Source organism: Colias croceus, chromosome 4 (genome assembly GCF_905220415.1).
Source record: "Colias croceus chromosome 4, ilColCroc2.1".
In the NCBI taxonomy this organism is placed as follows: Eukaryota; Metazoa; Arthropoda; class Insecta; order Lepidoptera; family Pieridae; genus Colias; species Colias croceus.
Genome location: NC_059540.1, coordinates 3,260,235 through 3,278,013, shown reverse-complemented (window position 1 = coordinate 3,278,013; position 17,779 = coordinate 3,260,235). Strand labels below are relative to the sequence as shown.

The following is a 17,779-nucleotide window of genomic DNA, read 5'->3' as shown; positions in this document are numbered from 1 at the left end:
ACACACGGACGTCCAAGACAGAACTTTTTTAAACTGTTTTTTAACTAGTTTAAATAACAAAAATGACATCAAAAATATCATGAATGTTAAAAATAGTGTTTTTTCTTAATATGTGTGTGTATGTATTATCTTACAAGTGCAATGTATGATACATAAAGACATTTAGTTTGAAAAATCAGATGTATTGCGCGAAGTGACAGTAGTACCCACCTCAACGCTTCGCTTATGAGGCGTGCAATAGTACCCACCTCAACGCTTAACTTATGAGGCGTGCAATATTCAATGGATAGTTTTGACTTTACGATTTTATGTATAGATAACTTATACAGGGTTACCTACCTACCTACTTGTAAAACACCAGCAACCTCGCAGGACAAGATAGCTAACATCATAAGTAACAAAATTTGTTCTACGACTCTTGGCATAACGCAATAAATTATTTTTAAATGATTTTTTAAACTTTTATTGTACCTACTCTCCTAACATTTGTAAGTCTATGTTCTATTCATTATCGGATGGACGACGCGACACCCTCTTCCCACTCTCGTTCGCTTCTTGTTTACGTAATTTTTGGGAGGCGTAGAGTTTTTAATATTCAAAAGGAAAATTAAATGAATATTTATTTTTGTATGAAAATAAAATCTAACAAATTATCAAAAGTCGTAGAACAAATGTTGTTGCTTATGATGTTAGCTATACAACTAACTTTACAAGCTGTAAGCCTGTATAATAACAGATATTGATTTTTTTTAGATAACTAAACAATACAATATCTAGTTTTCCCACTGCAAGATGAAAGGTTTAGGCCTTAGTCGCCCTTAGACTGCTTAGACCTATTTCCACAATCTAGAGCAAGTGCGAATACCTTTTTTTATTCCTAAACACGCCTGATGCCGATTTCCTAATATAAACGTATTATGTTATTGGACATTTTTATCAGCTTACCTAAATATTGTGCATAATTGGTTGTTGCTTTTATGAAATACTAGATTTCCACCCGCGGCTTCGCCCGCGTTATCAAAGAAAATCTCGCATAGTTCCCGTTCCTGTGGAACTTCCGGGATTGCGTCATTTTCCAGGGATAAAAAGTAGCCTATGTCCTTTCTCGGGTTTCAAAATATCTTCATACCAAATTTCATGAAAATTGGTTCCGTAGTTTAGGCGTGATTGAGTAACAGACAGACAGACAGAGTTACTTTCGCATTTATAATATTAATATGGAAGTAGGGATTAGTAGGGATGTCATCAGGCATTTAGCGGTGTTTGTCATATTCATAGAAATCTAAATAACAAGACACAGAAGTGCTATAATGTCATAATTCGTATGAAAACCGCTGTCGCCAAAATCAACACATTTAAACCGATAGCTAAACAATACACACAAGTAAACTATGCCTTTTATTGGACAGCTTGATTTTAGTGAAAACTAACTTAAATATTAAATTAAGCTTTTGAATATGTATCCTAACGCACGAATTTACGGTTTATTTTAGAATAACATCCCTAAGTATATGAGACGTTTTGTTTCTTTTTGCTCCAATTCGAAAAAATTCGGCTTTTCTACAACAGAGGTTGTCAATTTTCAATAGATATAACTTTGAACATAAACTCATAGAAATAAGGTTGAAATTTGTGTTAAACGTGATAATAAGAATGGTCGGCTGTGTCATTCATTGTTATTTCGATTACTATGGTGACACTTGTAATACTTGTAAATATTCTTTAATTTTAAGGAAAAACGGCATTATTTCTAAAAAAAAATATTTACCGATGAGATGTTATTCCTTTATTAGTATAATTACAACTTGTGGAAGTATTTCCGCAATGGGAAATGCTGAAACACACCATGTTTACACACGCACGTCTCTAGAGCAACTGAACAGCGACGAACGCACTTGTGGTATGGTAACCATCTGAGCGGCGACAATGTCACGCGCGCTTACGACTTCTAGTGTCTTTAGAGCAGGCTCCAAGGAGATGTTCGTTTGCAAAAATAGCGGACCTAAATCTGACTTCTGATATATATTGTATAGATCCCAGACATCCTATAGACAGATGTTGCCAACCAGTTTTGTGGTCCCCCTGCCCGCACCCCGGTAATTAAATATGGCATACAAAGAAAAAAATAAAAATTTCCAAAACATGCCGTGTGGGGTATCAAATGAAAGAACTTATTGAGTAGATCACGAATATATAGCATACTATATACATTTCTTACACTTTCTCTAAGATTTTTTAGAAAATTTACGAAAATGGTCCATTTTTGAGTTAACTTTAAACCACTATAGATTGAAAACTCATGAATATATTTTTTAAATTATTATTTTAAATAATTAACAATAGTCCATTGTTTACGATTCAATAGTTCGTACAGTGAAATAGTTGCATGGGGCAGTGGGGGGAGCATTCTAAGATGGCGAGTTTCGATATTTGGATCACAAAACTGGTTGGCAACATCTGTTTATAGGATGTCTGGGATCTATATAATATATATCAGAAGTCAGATTGAGGTCCGCAATTTTTGCAAACGTCTCCACTGAGTCCGAAATTTTAAGAAATACATATATTGAAATATCGAAACTCGCCATCTTAGAATGCTTCCCCCACTCCCCCATGCAACTATTTCACTGTACGAACTATTGAATCGTAAACAATGGACTATTGTTAATTATTTAAAATCATAATTTAAAAAATATATTCATGAGTTTTCAATCTATAGTGGTTTAAAGTTAACTCAAAAATGGACCATTTTCGTAAATTTTCTAAAAAATCTTAGAGAAAGTGTAAGAAATGTATATAGTATGCTATATATTCGTGATCTACTCAATAAGCTCTTTCATTTGATACCCCACACGGCATGTTTTGGAAATTTTTATTTTTTTCTTTGTATGCCATATTTAATTACCGGGTGCGGGCAGGGGGACCACAAAACTGGTTGGCAACATCTGTCTATAGGATGTCTGGGATCTATACAATATATATCAGAAGTCAGATTTAGGTCCGCTATTTTTGCAAACGAAACTCCACTGAGAGTCCGGTCTACTTGTTATTTAGATTTCTATGGTCATATTCAATCAGTATTCAATACTAAGTTAAAATGTGAATGCACGCAGATAAAACCATGGTTATGGTTTTTGATCTCTTAATATACGGTCCCAACCCCAACTAAAGATGTTTTTTCACTAAGTATCATCTAAATTCTAAAACTTCGGAATAAATTGTCCGTATTTAACAGTGCCGGATTAAGCCAGCGCGAGGCCTGTAGCAAATTCTGTCAAGAGGCCCTTCGTTTGCTATAGTTTCTCAAGTTAAAGGGTATTAAATAAAACTGTACGTACACGGTGCTTCTGTGTGGGTGTTAACTGTTATGTTACCAGATATTGAAAATTTTCCCAAATTTTTCCCCGACGACGGAAGAAAGAGGGTTGTTTTTCGAGTGTATCTATGTATAATATTTCTTTGGCACGCCCTGCAGTATGAACCGATTTTGATTTATGAGGTGACATTGCAATCTAATTTTACCGTTTTACCCATAAAAATGGCAAATTCATTTTCAAAATACTGGCAGCATACGTTGAACTTTGAAGTTTTTTTTGTATTCCTTCGTTATTCGTATATGTAAAATTATTATTTGTATACAAAATTAAATAAGCCAAATAATCTACAGAGAACCTGTAAAACGATGTTTTATCTTTTTGTTTGTTTTCGGGAACAAATTTTACAGCGTTTTAATATCACAAGACAGCATTTTTTTACTAAAATAGCAAACCCCTTTTGACGTATTGCATGACACTATAATCGCTATAGCACTGGCGGAGGTTCGTATTCGTTCCGCCGAGGGGGTTGTGGAAGAATTCTAACAAATACCCGCGGCCCCCTCATTAAAGCGGTTCGACGGAACACAGTGGGGTTTTAGTCGGTAAGAATCCGACATAACCCACGGCTCCTTCCCCGGGGGCCGTGGGTATCTTTGGAAGATTTCCCCACTATAAAAAAAAAAGGTTCGTATTCGTTTTTGATTTCGTATTTTCTTTGACAAGGGCGATGGATGATTGTCATGCTCCATCTGCCTTTTATTTTGTAATCTAAGGTTTGATAGTCGATAGAATCCTATTTTATTTGATCGGGTTGTTACGACTAGCTCGTTCGATGACAATATCAGGGGATTCCCCTGTTAGTTTTGCCGTGCTACCAACTTGCGTGTAGCGCAGTGCAAGCAGTACAACACAACTTTTGGTGTAGCCAGCGCTCAATTGTAGAAACGTGGTAAAATTTTAAATTATTGTTGTAGATTTTGATACCAACGTTTCTCGTGGTAGGTACGTGTATTTTTTTTACGGTACGTGTATTATAAATTAATATTTTTTTACGGTCAGAGGTATTAGACCGCGGGGCCCCCCGAGTCGCGGGGCCCGTAGCATTTGCTACTCTTGCTACGTGGCTAATCCGGCACTGGTATTTAAGCAAAAAGGAACCACCCAGCAAACACGCACTTCTGAGATATCAAAGGATTTACAAAAACATTTGCAGCTCTGTTAGATGAAGTAAAATTAATATTTATTTTATTTAAATTCATTGATAAATTACTTATTTAAGTATGTGTATATAAATTTGCTCTGAATACTCTTAAACTTTCTAGATAATTAAGAAAATGTGCATGTGGTTCCTTTTAACATTTATCAATTGATAGGTTTTCTCTTATACAAAAAAGAACCACAACCCAGGGATTTAATGATATAAATGAAACTATGTATTTATAATAACGTAATAAAGCTTTAATTTAAAAGATATATAAAATAATACATATAGAGGATGTTTATTCGACGTTATCATCAAATTGGATTTCGAAATCCACCGTGTCTAGTTCATCTATGTGGTCTTCTATTGCATTATCACTAATAAGATTGTTATAAAAACTGTGCATATTGTGGAATGAGATGTAATATGGCCTGAATATCGCTTGAAGGTGAAGAAAGCTTCTCCAGAGGCATCGACGTATAAGGTTCTTCGTTATCTTCTGTAATAAAAAGAAAAAAGCTTTAAATCAAAACAATAAAGCCGCGTGGCTTTTATACGTAGATATATGACGACAGCAAAATATTATTAGTTCTTATAAAGCCGTGTCCCTACTAGACGACTAAGTAAAATTAATTAATAAACTTGTTAAAATTTTCAATTTCGCGGGCTATGGCCTTGTTCCGGTCAAAACAGTGGCAGCGCGACTTTTAAAATCAAACAAATAATTATATGCGCTGAATGTACTGTACTGAATCTGAATCTAAAGGAACGTATTTTACCAAAATAGTAGGTAGGTACCTAGATCATCGACTGTTGTTTTTAAAACAGGGTTTAGTAGTTTCATCTCACAATGACAGATGAATCGTAACAAAATGACTCTTTCGACTCGCCTTCGTGAACAACAACAGTGTCGATTCCTCTTGTACTAATTAATCTTTTTAAAATCACTCCACAATCAGGAATGAATCAAAAGTGGATAAAGCGTACATACCTGCATCTCATAGATTCAATAAGTACTTAAATGCATTAAATAAAACAACTTACCCGTTGTATCTTCATTATTATCTTCGGTGTTCGTCTCCAATGATTTTCTTACCAATTGCTTCCTTATTTATTTATTACTAAACATTTTCACATTTAATTTTAAAGGTAGGTAATTAACAAAAACAATAGAACTTACTTCGCGGAGAAAAAAAAACGGCCGCCACGTATTCGAAATACTTCGCTGAATGTCACCTATAATGACAGATGTTCGACGTTTTACTTTAAAAATTGGAGTTTTGCACTTTGAGGCTTGAGCTATTTAAGACGTAATGAAATACGTTGTCTAAAAGATGAGAAGCATTCTGCATTGTGCACAAGTCAAGGCATTTGGTTCCGTATAGCGATGATGGGTTTCAGGCTGTTTTACAATATTTATTTATGCATGATAGAACCAAATGCTTGTGGTTTTATTTTGCAATAAAAAATTACAATAAAATTATGAATTTATTTTACGCATAACCATACCACAGAAACCTGGTTCCATTTTGTGTATTAAAAATAATTGTTATTAATAGAAATATGTGTAATGTATAATGGTACCAAGTATGTGCGGATCTGTTTTGTATAAAATGACATGATAGTAATATCCTTAGGTAATATCGTTTATTTGTTTGAACAAAGCAGTCCCGTGGTGCTGTGGTTCGGTTTTGCTTCAATATGTATTATTCGTTGTTGCTGGTGGTTCCTTTCTGCTTTTAGTATACCTTGTTTCCAAGGTAAAAATCTGTGGTAAAAATCATGTGGTTCTTGTTTGTATAAGAATTTAGACCACTTATAAATGAGTATTCTTCAAAAAACGTAAAAAAGCAAATTTGTCGAGTGGTTCCATTTTGCATAAATACGGACAATTATGACAACACATTACCTACATAATATTATTATGACATGATATTGCGACTGAAGGACATGAATCCATGGTTATGAATAAATTATTAAAAAAAAGACATGATATTATCTGTGATCACGGAACTATTAGACGAATAGAATAATGTAGAGAGGCACTTCGGCTTACTTCGTCCAACTTTACCTCGCCTCGGCCGACTTCCGTTTGTTGTCGGTTTTTGCGCCCGAGTCAAAGGCCACGGAGTTACCTGAAGTTCGTTCTGAATATGAACGTATTACGTACATGCGTTCCTCGCGAAGTTGAACGAGTGTGTAGTCATAGAGGAAGGATGTATATGTGTGTAGTGTAGCACCGCGGACTTCAGTCAACTTCGGCCGAGTACTTCGCCGAGGAACTTCGCGAGTGCCGAGTAGTGTGGAGGAGGCATTATTATAGTTCCATGTCTGTGATATTAATATGACATAATAATTTGTTGACATTCGGTGATAACTGAAATTTGTTTGACACATTGAGATAATATTAATATGGAGACGATACCGCCTACATCACTTATGTTCCACTCAACATACGTCATGTGGCGTAACTGCACTCAGTCGCTTGCTCGCTCATTGGCGCGAACGTCACGCTCATTTTTTATTTGTTTTAAAGTGAAACGCATCAAATATGCCTACGTGTGTGTTACGATATTGCACAAATAATACAAAGAATACGGAAAAGTGCAAAGGAATAACTTTTCATTAGTAAGTAACTAGATAATAATTTTTAAAACTTAATTAGAGCAAAATTTTTGGCGGGCGACATTTTGTCATAGATTAAAAATTTAAGATATGACATTGGGCATGAAATAAGTGTTGTTAGTAATATTTGCTGGCGTATATTTTTATAGCATAAAATAATAATTTTACATATTTAGAAAAGTATAGACTGGTTGTTAATTGAAAAAAGGTGAAATCATGAAATATGAAAATCAATTACTCAAGCACCAATTTTTTTTGTTAATTGATTTTAATCAAGTTTTTAATTGATATTGTATAAGCTACTGACTTGAACGTATAATTGAATTATTATTTATTTATCTGCACTAATATTATAAAGAGGAAAACTTTGTTTGTTTGTTTGATTGTAATTAATAGGCTCATAAACTACTGGACCGATTTTGATGAAAGGAGAATGCCCATTTTTGGTACTGGTTTTTCTCATGCATCAAGACAACAATACTATTAAAAAAAATCTCGTCAATTTAGAGGCCTTCTTACCATCGGAAAATATATTTTGAACAGGGAATGTTTTGTAAAATCTAATAAGACATGTAATTGTTTAGATCCGTTATTATAGATTTAGTGTCCATTACCGGTTACCACGGTAATCAAGAGGTAACTTATTACATTTACTATGGTAAATAGCTAAATGTATTAGTATCGATTATTGTTTTCATTGAATTACAAAAAAAAACAATTAAGATAAAATCACTCTTTAAGGTATTGTTTATACACTGTAGGTTGTTTTAACAAAGATAGTGAAGTAAAATAATATAAATATGTATATATAAAAAAAATATTATTATGACATAGCTTGGTAGGTAACCAGTTATTTCTTATTTGATTCTTTCTTCGAATATGTAGTGAAAAAATGATTCAAACAACAACAACAACAACATGTAAACCGAATAAAAACTCAATTGGCATTTTTTAAGTATATATTTAGATTTTCTTGAAATCCGTCCCGGAAGATTTCTGGTGCCTACCTACACTAGCCGATGAACAGATAGACTTTGTCTGAAAGCATAAGCTCTACGCATAGATTAAATATGTTAATCGAAAAATAACCTTTGGACGATAAAATGTTACCTAAATCACACATAAACCTAACTAAATCGGGGTTATTTAAGTTTTGAGGTTATTTCACATTTTTCTCAATATCTTGAAAACCCCTGTTTTTATCACAAAAAAATAAATTGGTAAAAATCTTTTGAATATCGAAGAACCCTCCAAAACCACTCTGGCATTGACGCAACACTGTACTGTGGTCCATACTTTCATGGGCATTCTCCTTTGGCACAGACAATCTTAAGACCCTGAGAAAGAACATAGGCTACTTTTTATTGCGAAATATGTGCCACGGGCGAAGCCGGGGCGGACCGCTAGTTCAGAGATAAGTAATTAATATTTTTTCTATTCAAGGTTTCCATGTCTGGGCCGTGAAGAAAGGGAAAAATTATTTTTTTTCTAAAAAAGGCTCAATTTGTAAGGAATAAAACTTCCCATAGCCCTGACTGAACCTAAAACACGAAAAAAATTAAATTATTCCATATGACGTCACTATTTACATCATCTTATATTATATGCCAGATATTGTTAGCCCCGCGTAGTAAAGTCAGTTTATACCTAAAATAAATATTAAGTAAGTACAAAGAAAATTTCAAGTCAACGTGCATGTAAGGGAGTGGCACCCAATAAAATAGACAGAATGAAACAAAGTGTCGCCTCTATAGCGGTGAGACAGTGACATCGCATAATCTATGACTGTCTAGCCGTCATTCGCGCGCCCCGCGCCGCCGCGCTTGGCGCACAGATTTTGTTCGTGGTGTCTGCTCCATATTAATATTATCTCAATGGTTTGACATTACAATTTACAAACATCGTTTTAAAGTTTACACCTCTATTTCTATGGAAATATGTATTAATAAATCAAGAATTATCATGAAATTAAATATCAGTTTTATCAATTTTAATAAAACCATACAGAAATTTAATTTATTTTAACAGTTTACATACTTTTACTAAAAATTGTGAGAAGAAGAAATGGATCCCCCATCGCCATGGAAAACACCAAACCAAGTTATGCAACTGCACAAGCTTAAAAAGAAAAAGAAAGCTTTACAAGTAAGTATATGCATTTAATTTATTAGCCATCAATAAATCGATAAATCTCGCGTTTTTCAGTATACATTCATGTGAAAAAACACGTGATCTGGAGAAATATCTAGGTCTTAAAAACAGCTGATCTAATACTTTAAAGAAAATTTCCATTTTTATTACAAGTTATGCTTCATCCATCACCATAATATTTGAAGTTTGCACTACATGACATAGAGCAGTAAATATTTTTTCGTAGTTTATGACTTACATTGCATTCTTTTCCATAATATTTGTACTATTATAAATTTACAGGAGCGTATGAAACAACCACTACAATCTACTACCGAAGACACAACACATTCTATTAAACCTGCAATTGAATTAGATTTCTCCAGAATTCTCAATGGTGACAAAAGAAAAAATCCATTTTCAAAGTATGTCAGGTTTTGAAATAAAACAAGCAATAATTTATTATGAATTCATTTATTTACAAAAGTAAATCATTGATTGATTGATTGATTGCTAAACAACTAGACTCACAATCAAACAATAACTCAAAAAAGAGAGCAAAGCCAAAAGTTTTCTAATGAATGGTACAATAGACTTTAGGCATTACTGCCATGAAATAAGTTGTTAATTTCTTTGTTTTACAATGCTGTTGGTAATTTTCTATTGTGAGTCTTATTGTTTATAGTATGCATAGATCTTTATTATTATTTTTTCTCAGGAATGCTGCAGAACAAAATAAAAAAGTTAAACTTCAAGAGGTGCCACAATTAGATGAATCCAATGACAAAACACTATTTGCATTATTAAAACTACCCGCTAAACTAGTTGAAAAGCCTCCACTTGAAGTTGACACAGAGAAGTTATCAACATTTTCAAATTTATTACAAAAATTCACGGCCGATCATGCTGTAGAAACTGTAAGTGGATAATGTACTTATACATTCTTAAACTTTTACATGATGAATGAATTTGCTTAATTTATTTAAATCGATCTATACATACTTTATCTGATATGAGTCAATACTATATCTGATAATAGTCAATTTTTTCATAATTATTATATTCTAGAAAATCACAGAACAAAAATATAAAAAATTGCCCATAGATTGGGCATTAAAAACAAAAGTGAGATTAATGTCACCGAAACCATTCCCGTGGACAACTAAATTAAAAGCTAGTGAAGAAGCCTCTGGAATTACAGGGTAAGTTTTTAAATAGCAAATTGCATCAGTTACTACACTAATGAAATTTAATGAGTTTAATAGTAAAATTTACTTTTACAGCCAGCATTATTTTGGAATTTTGTCATTGTAAAAGGTATTTCACTGATTTGCACTTTTTGAAATTAGTTAATAATGTATTTGTAACAAGTAGAAATGCATAGAGTGTTAAAGAGCTTGTTTATCAGTACTATAAAAAACATTTCCCATATAATATAGTAGCATTTGCTGTTTCTAGCAATATCTGCTATATAAATAGTGAAAAACATGCTCCACTTTATTAACGCGTTATATCAGAATGCTGCCGTAAATCCTATAATTTTATTAATTAACTTTACATAATATCTAGGTTTGTCCGTTGTCTCGACACAACATCGTCATCCACATTGGACACGTCTCCACGAGCTCGCTTCCACCAGACCTGCCTCTATTGGCAGCATCCACACTTACCATGGCTGAATCTCTTCCCTCGCTCCTCTGGTAAAGTAGCCGCCACTAGCTTCATGGCGACCAATGAAGAAGTCAAGCAGGCCTTGCTTACGGAATGGACAGAAAGTTTTCGGTCTTTGTTCCAGGTAGTTATTGTACCTCCTCCTCATACCTTCATTTGTGTGTGATTGTGAGTTCAATGATTATTTATTGTATGTCTATGTTCAGTCATTATTCTAGAGAAAGTGAATATTTTATTTAAGTTTTTATTTCTACTCCATCCAATAATACTGTTACTTTATATCGTTAGTTGCTCCGCGCCCTCCACTGCCCATACTTCTACGTGTGCGGCAATACATTCACGGTACTGTTCGTCGCGGCCGGGCTGTGCGGGCTGGCCGAGCCGTGCGCGCTGGTGGCGCCCACTACGCGCGGTTTTCGAAACACGCTGAGGCAGGAAGGTAATATGCACCTTGTGACGTAGGCAGGAGGGTTGGTAATACCAACCATAGCAAGGTCATGGGAGCCCGTTTGGTAAATAAAGCGTGGAATTTTTGGTTTTTACTACCGAATTCGTAATTCACAATGTCTAGAAACGTTCTAATGATACGCTGCAACACAATCCATTTTGTGTGGTCACTTGTTTGTAAAAGTGCGTGCATGTATCGCTGTCATCCGTCATTCCTAGTATTATACTCTTAGGACGTCGCCGTGTGTGAATGCATATCTGTACTGTTTGACAAATTACGAAAACAAGTTTTTTCTATAGATGTAGAATTCACAATGCCCCTCCGGCCGGACTACAAGAAGAAAATGAACACATCAGACGAAGACCGTAAGAATTCGTCTCACGATAGCTGCTATGACACGATGGACGAAGTGAAATCAGAAAATAAGGAGTCGGGGGATGAGGAGGATCCTGACGAGTTCCTGTCGCAAATGGGACTTGAAAGTGAGGAGCTGAAGAAGATAAATAACGCGCAGGTTTGTGAGATATATTTGTTTTTCAGCCGATGATTTAAAAATTGTGTGAAAAATACTTTAGTTCAGTTCAGAATAACAATTAATGAAGTTATTTTTTATTTTATTTCTTTTAATGTCTTTTCCAATTTTATGACTTAATTGATTATCTTAGGAGTAAATTTAGCCACTTGCATTGAAAGACAAAAGGTCTGTTTACAAAAAACAACCACAATCGTTTGCCTTAATTTTTGAAGTATAACAACTACTCACAATCGCTCATTAAAAGGTATCTAATAGGTAATATCACGGCAAATAAAAAATTTATACGGTAAATAAAATAGGTAATATCACGGTCAATAAAAAATTTAAAGGTATTTAAAAAATTCAGACAAATGATCACCTTATTTCGAGGCATTAAAGTTCAAAGTTTATTGTATTGCTTATTAGAAAACTCTGCCTAAAACACGCGTAGGCAGAGTTTAGTTTTAGATTATTTTGGAGTGTGATTGTGAGTCTAGTTATTTATTGTACATCAATGCCATCATAATATATTAAGTTGTATCTAAACCTATTGAGCCCCAAGCGGCCCGATCGGTCCGAGAGACAATAGATTTTCTATTTTGTCTGTGGTTCCGGGGCCTGAGTTATTAAAATGTATATTGTGTCGGCAGGCGCGGCTGGCTCACACGGCAGAGAGCAGCGTGGACAGCGCGGCGCAGTCGCTGGCGCTGGTGCGCGGCGCGGACGCGCAGGCGCTGTTCAACTTCCTGCTGAACTGCCGCTCGCTGGTCGGGCCCACGGGCGCGCTGGCCGGCGTGCCGCCCACGCTGCTCGCGCCCACCGCCTTCCACGGCGGCACGCTGCACTCGCTCAAGGTCTCTCACAACTTGCTGCTGAACTGCCGCTCGCTGGTCGGGCCCACGGGCGCGCTGGCCGGCGTGCCGCCCACGCTGCTCGCGCCCACCGCCTTCCACGGCGGCACGCTGCACTCGCTCAAGGTCTCTCACAACTTGCTGCTGAACTGCCGCTCGCTGGTCGGGCCCACGGGCGCGCTGGCCGGCGTGCCGCCCACGCTGCTCGCGCCCACCGCCTTCCACGGCGGCACGCTGCACTCGCTCAAGGTCTCTCACAACTTGCTGCTGAACTGCCGCTCGCTGGTCGGGCCCACGGGCGCGCTGGCCGGCGTGCCGCCCACGCTGCTCGCGCCCACCGCCTTCCACGGCGGCACGCTGCACTCGCTCAAGGTCTCTCACAACTTGCTGCTGAACTGCCGCTCGCTGGTCGGGCCCACGGGCGCGCTGGCCGGCGTGCCGCCCACGCTGCTCGCGCCCACCGCCTTCCACGGCGGCACGCTGCACTCGCTCAAGGTCTCTCACAACTTGCTGCTGAACTGCCGCTCGCTGGTCGGGCCCACGGGCGCGCTGGCCGGCGTGCCGCCCACGCTGCTCGCGCCCACCGCCTTCCACGGCGGCACGCTGCACTCGCTCAAGGTCTCTCACAACTTGCTGCTGAACTGCCGCTCGCTGGTCGGGCCCACGGGCGCGCTGGCCGGCGTGCCGCCCACGCTGCTCGCGCCCACCGCCTTCCACGGCGGCACGCTGCACTCGCTCAAGGTCTCTCACAACTTGCTGCTGAACTGCCGCTCGCTGGTCGGGCCCACGGGCGCGCTGGCCGGCGTGCCGCCCACGCTGCTCGCGCCCACCGCCTTCCACGGCGGCACGCTGCACTCGCTCAAGGTCTCTCACAACTTGCTGCTGAACTGCCGCTCGCTGGTCGGGCCCACGGGCGCGCTGGCCGGCGTGCCGCCCACGCTGCTCGCGCCCACCGCCTTCCACGGCGGCACGCTGCACTCGCTCAAGGTCTCTCACAACTTGCTGCTGAACTGCCGCTCGCTGGTCGGGCCCACGGGCGCGCTGGCCGGCGTGCCGCCCACGCTGCTCGCGCCCACCGCCTTCCACGGCGGCACGCTGCACTCGCTCAAGGTCTCTCACAACTTGCTGCTGAACTGCCGCTCGCTGGTCGGGCCCACGGGCGCGCTGGCCGGCGTGCCGCCCACGCTGCTCGCGCCCACCGCCTTCCACGGCGGCACGCTGCACTCGCTCAAGGTCTCTCACAACTTGCTGCTGAACTGCCGCTCGCTGGTCGGGCCCACGGGCGCGCTGGCCGGCGTGCCGCCCACGCTGCTCGCGCCCACCGCCTTCCACGGCGGCACGCTGCACTCGCTCAAGGTCTCTCACAACTTGCTGCTGAACTGCCGCTCGCTGGTCGGGCCCACGGGCGCGCTGGCCGGCGTGCCGCCCACGCTGCTCGCGCCCACCGCCTTCCACGGCGGCACGCTGCACTCGCTCAAGGTCTCTCACAACTTGCTGCTGAACTGCCGCTCGCTGGTCGGGCCCACGGGCGCGCTGGCCGGCGTGCCGCCCACGCTGCTCGCGCCCACCGCCTTCCACGGCGGCACGCTGCACTCGCTCAAGGTCTCTCACAACTTGCTGCTGAACTGCCGCTCGCTGGTCGGGCCCACGGGCGCGCTGGCCGGCGTGCCGCCCACGCTGCTCGCGCCCACCGCCTTCCACGGCGGCACGCTGCACTCGCTCAAGGTCTCTCACAACTTGCTGCTGAACTGCCGCTCGCTGGTCGGGCCCACGGGCGCGCTGGCCGGCGTGCCGCCCACGCTGCTCGCGCCCACCGCCTTCCACGGCGGCACGCTGCACTCGCTCAAGGTCTCTCACAACTTGCTGCTGAACTGCCGCTCGCTGGTCGGGCCCACGGGCGCGCTGGCCGGCGTGCCGCCCACGCTGCTCGCGCCCACCGCCTTCCACGGCGGCACGCTGCACTCGCTCAAGGTCTCTCACAACTTGCTGCTGAACTGCTGCTCGCTGGTCGGGCCCACGGGCGCGCTGGCCGGCTCACTAACGGCACCGGCCAAGTACAATATGGGGGTCTTCAAGCGCAGAGTGAACAGGTACCTTCTAGGGAAGCGCGTTCCATTTAAGACCACATCTCAGCTTAGCATCAGGCGAGATTGTGGTCAAGCGCTTCCCTATCGACAATAAAAAATAAATAAAAAAACGACGTGTGGCACTCGGGAACTGCCGCGGTAAAGCTATTGCATGCTACACCACCGCCCGTCGTATTGGGGATCGTGAGGTTTTTTCGATACGGTCCCCGCGCTCATGGCCCGCGATGGAAGCTATGCAATAGCTTAAAAACTTTTCATACATTTTTATGGACTCGCTGCACACGGTTGCCGGTGGCCGCCACATGCTACACGCTTCTAACTTCTCGTGACAGTGCTTGTGGCTGTCGCGAGTGGCTCGTGTGCGGCGACACTAACTCGTGCCAGCCCCTTCCTTCGTTAATATCTACTAAAGTACAGGCGCAGTCACCATAACATGGCAGGAAGCCCAGGCTCTCATTGCCTCCGAGCGAACGAGACGTATTTTACTTACGCAAGAACCAGGACAGTAACAGGTTTGCATGGTTACGTAAGCGTACAGAAGTTTCAAACAAAGCGACGTCGTGTTAAATGATCCGTTGCATATTTTTTATATTTTATTGATATCACATAAATTGTGAAGCAGTAGTCTCTGATCATATTAATAATCGATGCAAACAACAAAACAATTTAATGCAATATAAAAGCAAGTGACGATTTCACAAATTTAATTTTACTAACACCTATATCCAACATGTACAGGTCCGCGAGAATGTGATCCAATTGGACAATAAGAAGTACTACTCAATAGAATTGCGCGGTCCCATACTACCGACAACCATACATTCACTATTCAACGTGCTCAAAACGACATCGTCAGCACAGTTCAGCGCAACCTTCGCACACCACCAGCCGACACTTGCATTCTCTTGGGCTGCTAGAATTCTTGCTGAAGGTAATTTTATTGCTATTATTTTTACGAATATTTATATTTTACGTGTCCAATTACATACTACGAAAATGTAACTATTGTCAGTAGACTAATATGAACATTGAACATTGTACACGAATTTCAAACAACTAGACTCATAATTGCCTTAAGATCTAGCGCGCAAGAGCAACTTTTGTCTCCGCAACTATTTTGTCTCTCCCATCAACTCTATGGGCTAGTAAGAAAGTGCGCGCACGTAGCGACGCAACTTCCTATAGATTTGACGGGAGAGACAAAATAGTTGCGGAGACTAAAGTTGTCCTTGCGCGCTAGCTCTAATAGGTCGTAAAAAAATGTCCGATCGGCGTTGAACGTTCATTCAAATTAACACCTTATTTCCTAATATTAATGTTCAAAGTCTACGCTTATTAGAAAACTCTGCCAAATATACGTACAGGCAGAGTTTTGCTTCGGATAATTTTATAGCGTGATTGTGAGTCTAGTTTTTCAACTTGATTAGTTCTACAATTTTATGGATCAGTTAAATTTTTGTTGCAATAACCATTTGTCCACGTGTCGTATTGTAACTGTTTCACAACATTAACCCGGCCATACTTTTTCAGATGAAAGCGCAAAAGAAAATGAACCAAATCACTTTGCAAAAGCGTTCAAAAAGGAGAATCTATCAGACTGCGGGATCAGTGAAGACTTATTGTTGCATTTTTGTTCGTCAGATCCGAATTCAATAAAATCATTGGACAGTGTTAAATATAATGCAGAAGACGATACTTACACTTGGTGATATTATTTACTTATGTATTGTGTGAATGTGCATGAAATAAATATTTTTGAAAATCTCTTCTGTTTTTATTTTATTCCTCCTAAACTCTCTTAAACTACTACAACTCAGTGTTAATTAAAAAGTGTGTATTATTTGTATTGTGTACAGTGTATAATTTCGCCGTTTACAAATGCTCGGCATTTTGTAATATATTATCGAGAATTCGTCATCAGAAATTTTTAGTTTCGATAAGGGGGTGGGTAAGGTTAGGTTCGTGTTTCTTTTTTAAACTACCTACCCAGAAATAGGACCGTCTTCTTGTGGACATTTAAAAATTTAGTATATCCTCAGCATATTACAATAATATGCCGAACGTTTGTAAAGTGACGGACGCCTTTTGTAAATGAAGGAAATTTTACAATTTACCTGCGATATAAATATTACTTTAGGTCAACAGTTATCTGCTTCCTCAATAGCGGCTAATAGCTTTTTACCTAGTTTACAAAAATCAGTCTTGATTGCACGAAATATTTTTCTTACTCGCTTTTTTAATACGAAAATATCATAGTGACTAGGTAGTTACCACATTGTAAAACTCAATAATAAGGTCGATTAAACAAAAGTACGGCCGTTGTTCAAATCAAATCTTTCCTGGTTATCATATACTAGCCTCTGCTTCGCCCGGGTTGATAACTTTTATTATGATAAAATGTTGATACCTTAGGTTACTTTGTTCCAATAATAAAGATAGGGACTTTATTTTTTTACTAGGGGATGATGTAGCTTTCTCATGGTAAAACTATTTGAAAACTAAGAAATCTGTTTAATAGTGAAATCGTAACATAAAAAACAAATATTTCCTCGTTATACATAATACCTATTAGTTTAGCTTCATATACAAAACAAATACAAAATTCTCGTGGCACTGGTGTTGGCACACTCATTGGAAAGGTGATCGATTTTTATGAAAATATATTAGCATGTATGAACTCATAAGAGAAAGAAAAGTAACTGGTAGAACAATGTTTGCGGGGTCATTAAGGAGGCATTAATATCTCTGTGAATATCCTAAATATTTTGTTTCAATAATAGACAAGTGAAATTCATATTTTATCTTGTCAAATCATTATTTTTACCTACAAAGTAATAGATCAAGAGCCCACGACGGCCAGACTTTCCTTTCTTTAAGAAAGTTGAAAGTTTCTCTGTATATGTCTCCGATACAGATAAGAACGACTAACAATTAT

General features: G+C 39.6%; 1 protein-coding gene across 2 annotated transcripts; it reads left to right on the top strand.

Moving 5' to 3' along the window:
* The first annotated feature begins 9,026 nt into the window (after positions 1–9,026).
* On the top strand, positions 9,027–16,609 carry LOC123691359. Of its 2 annotated transcripts, XM_045635700.1 has the most exons (11): positions 9,027–9,288; positions 9,577–9,698; positions 9,992–10,190; positions 10,342–10,475; positions 10,843–11,068; positions 11,233–11,383; positions 11,692–11,906; positions 12,557–12,673; positions 12,797–14,728; positions 15,583–15,775; positions 16,375–16,609. In XM_045635700.1, exons 1-11 carry the CDS (start codon positions 9,208–9,210, stop codon positions 16,551–16,553), a joined length of 3,549 nt encoding a protein of 1,182 aa, XP_045491656.1. In that variant the 5' UTR covers positions 9,027–9,207; the 3' UTR covers positions 16,554–16,609. The 2 variants fall into 2 exon arrangements, with proteins under 2 accessions (XP_045491656.1, XP_045491655.1); XM_045635699.1 differs by having other exon boundaries at positions 12,557–14,728.
* Positions 16,610–17,779: the final 1,170 nt, after the last annotated feature.

Excerpts from the sequence above, each read along its gene's own strand:
- LOC123691359 (XM_045635699.1), top strand. The coding sequence starts at position 9,208 with ATGGATCCCCCATCGCCATGGAAAACACCAAACCAAGTTATGCAACTG. Across the intron at positions 9,289-9,576 it reads AGAAAAAGAAAGCTTTACAA|GAGCGTATGAAACAACCACT; the intron begins GTAAGTATATGC and ends ATAAATTTACAG. Across the intron at positions 9,699-9,991 it reads AGAAAAAATCCATTTTCAAA|GAATGCTGCAGAACAAAATA; the intron begins GTATGTCAGGTT and ends ATTTTTTCTCAG.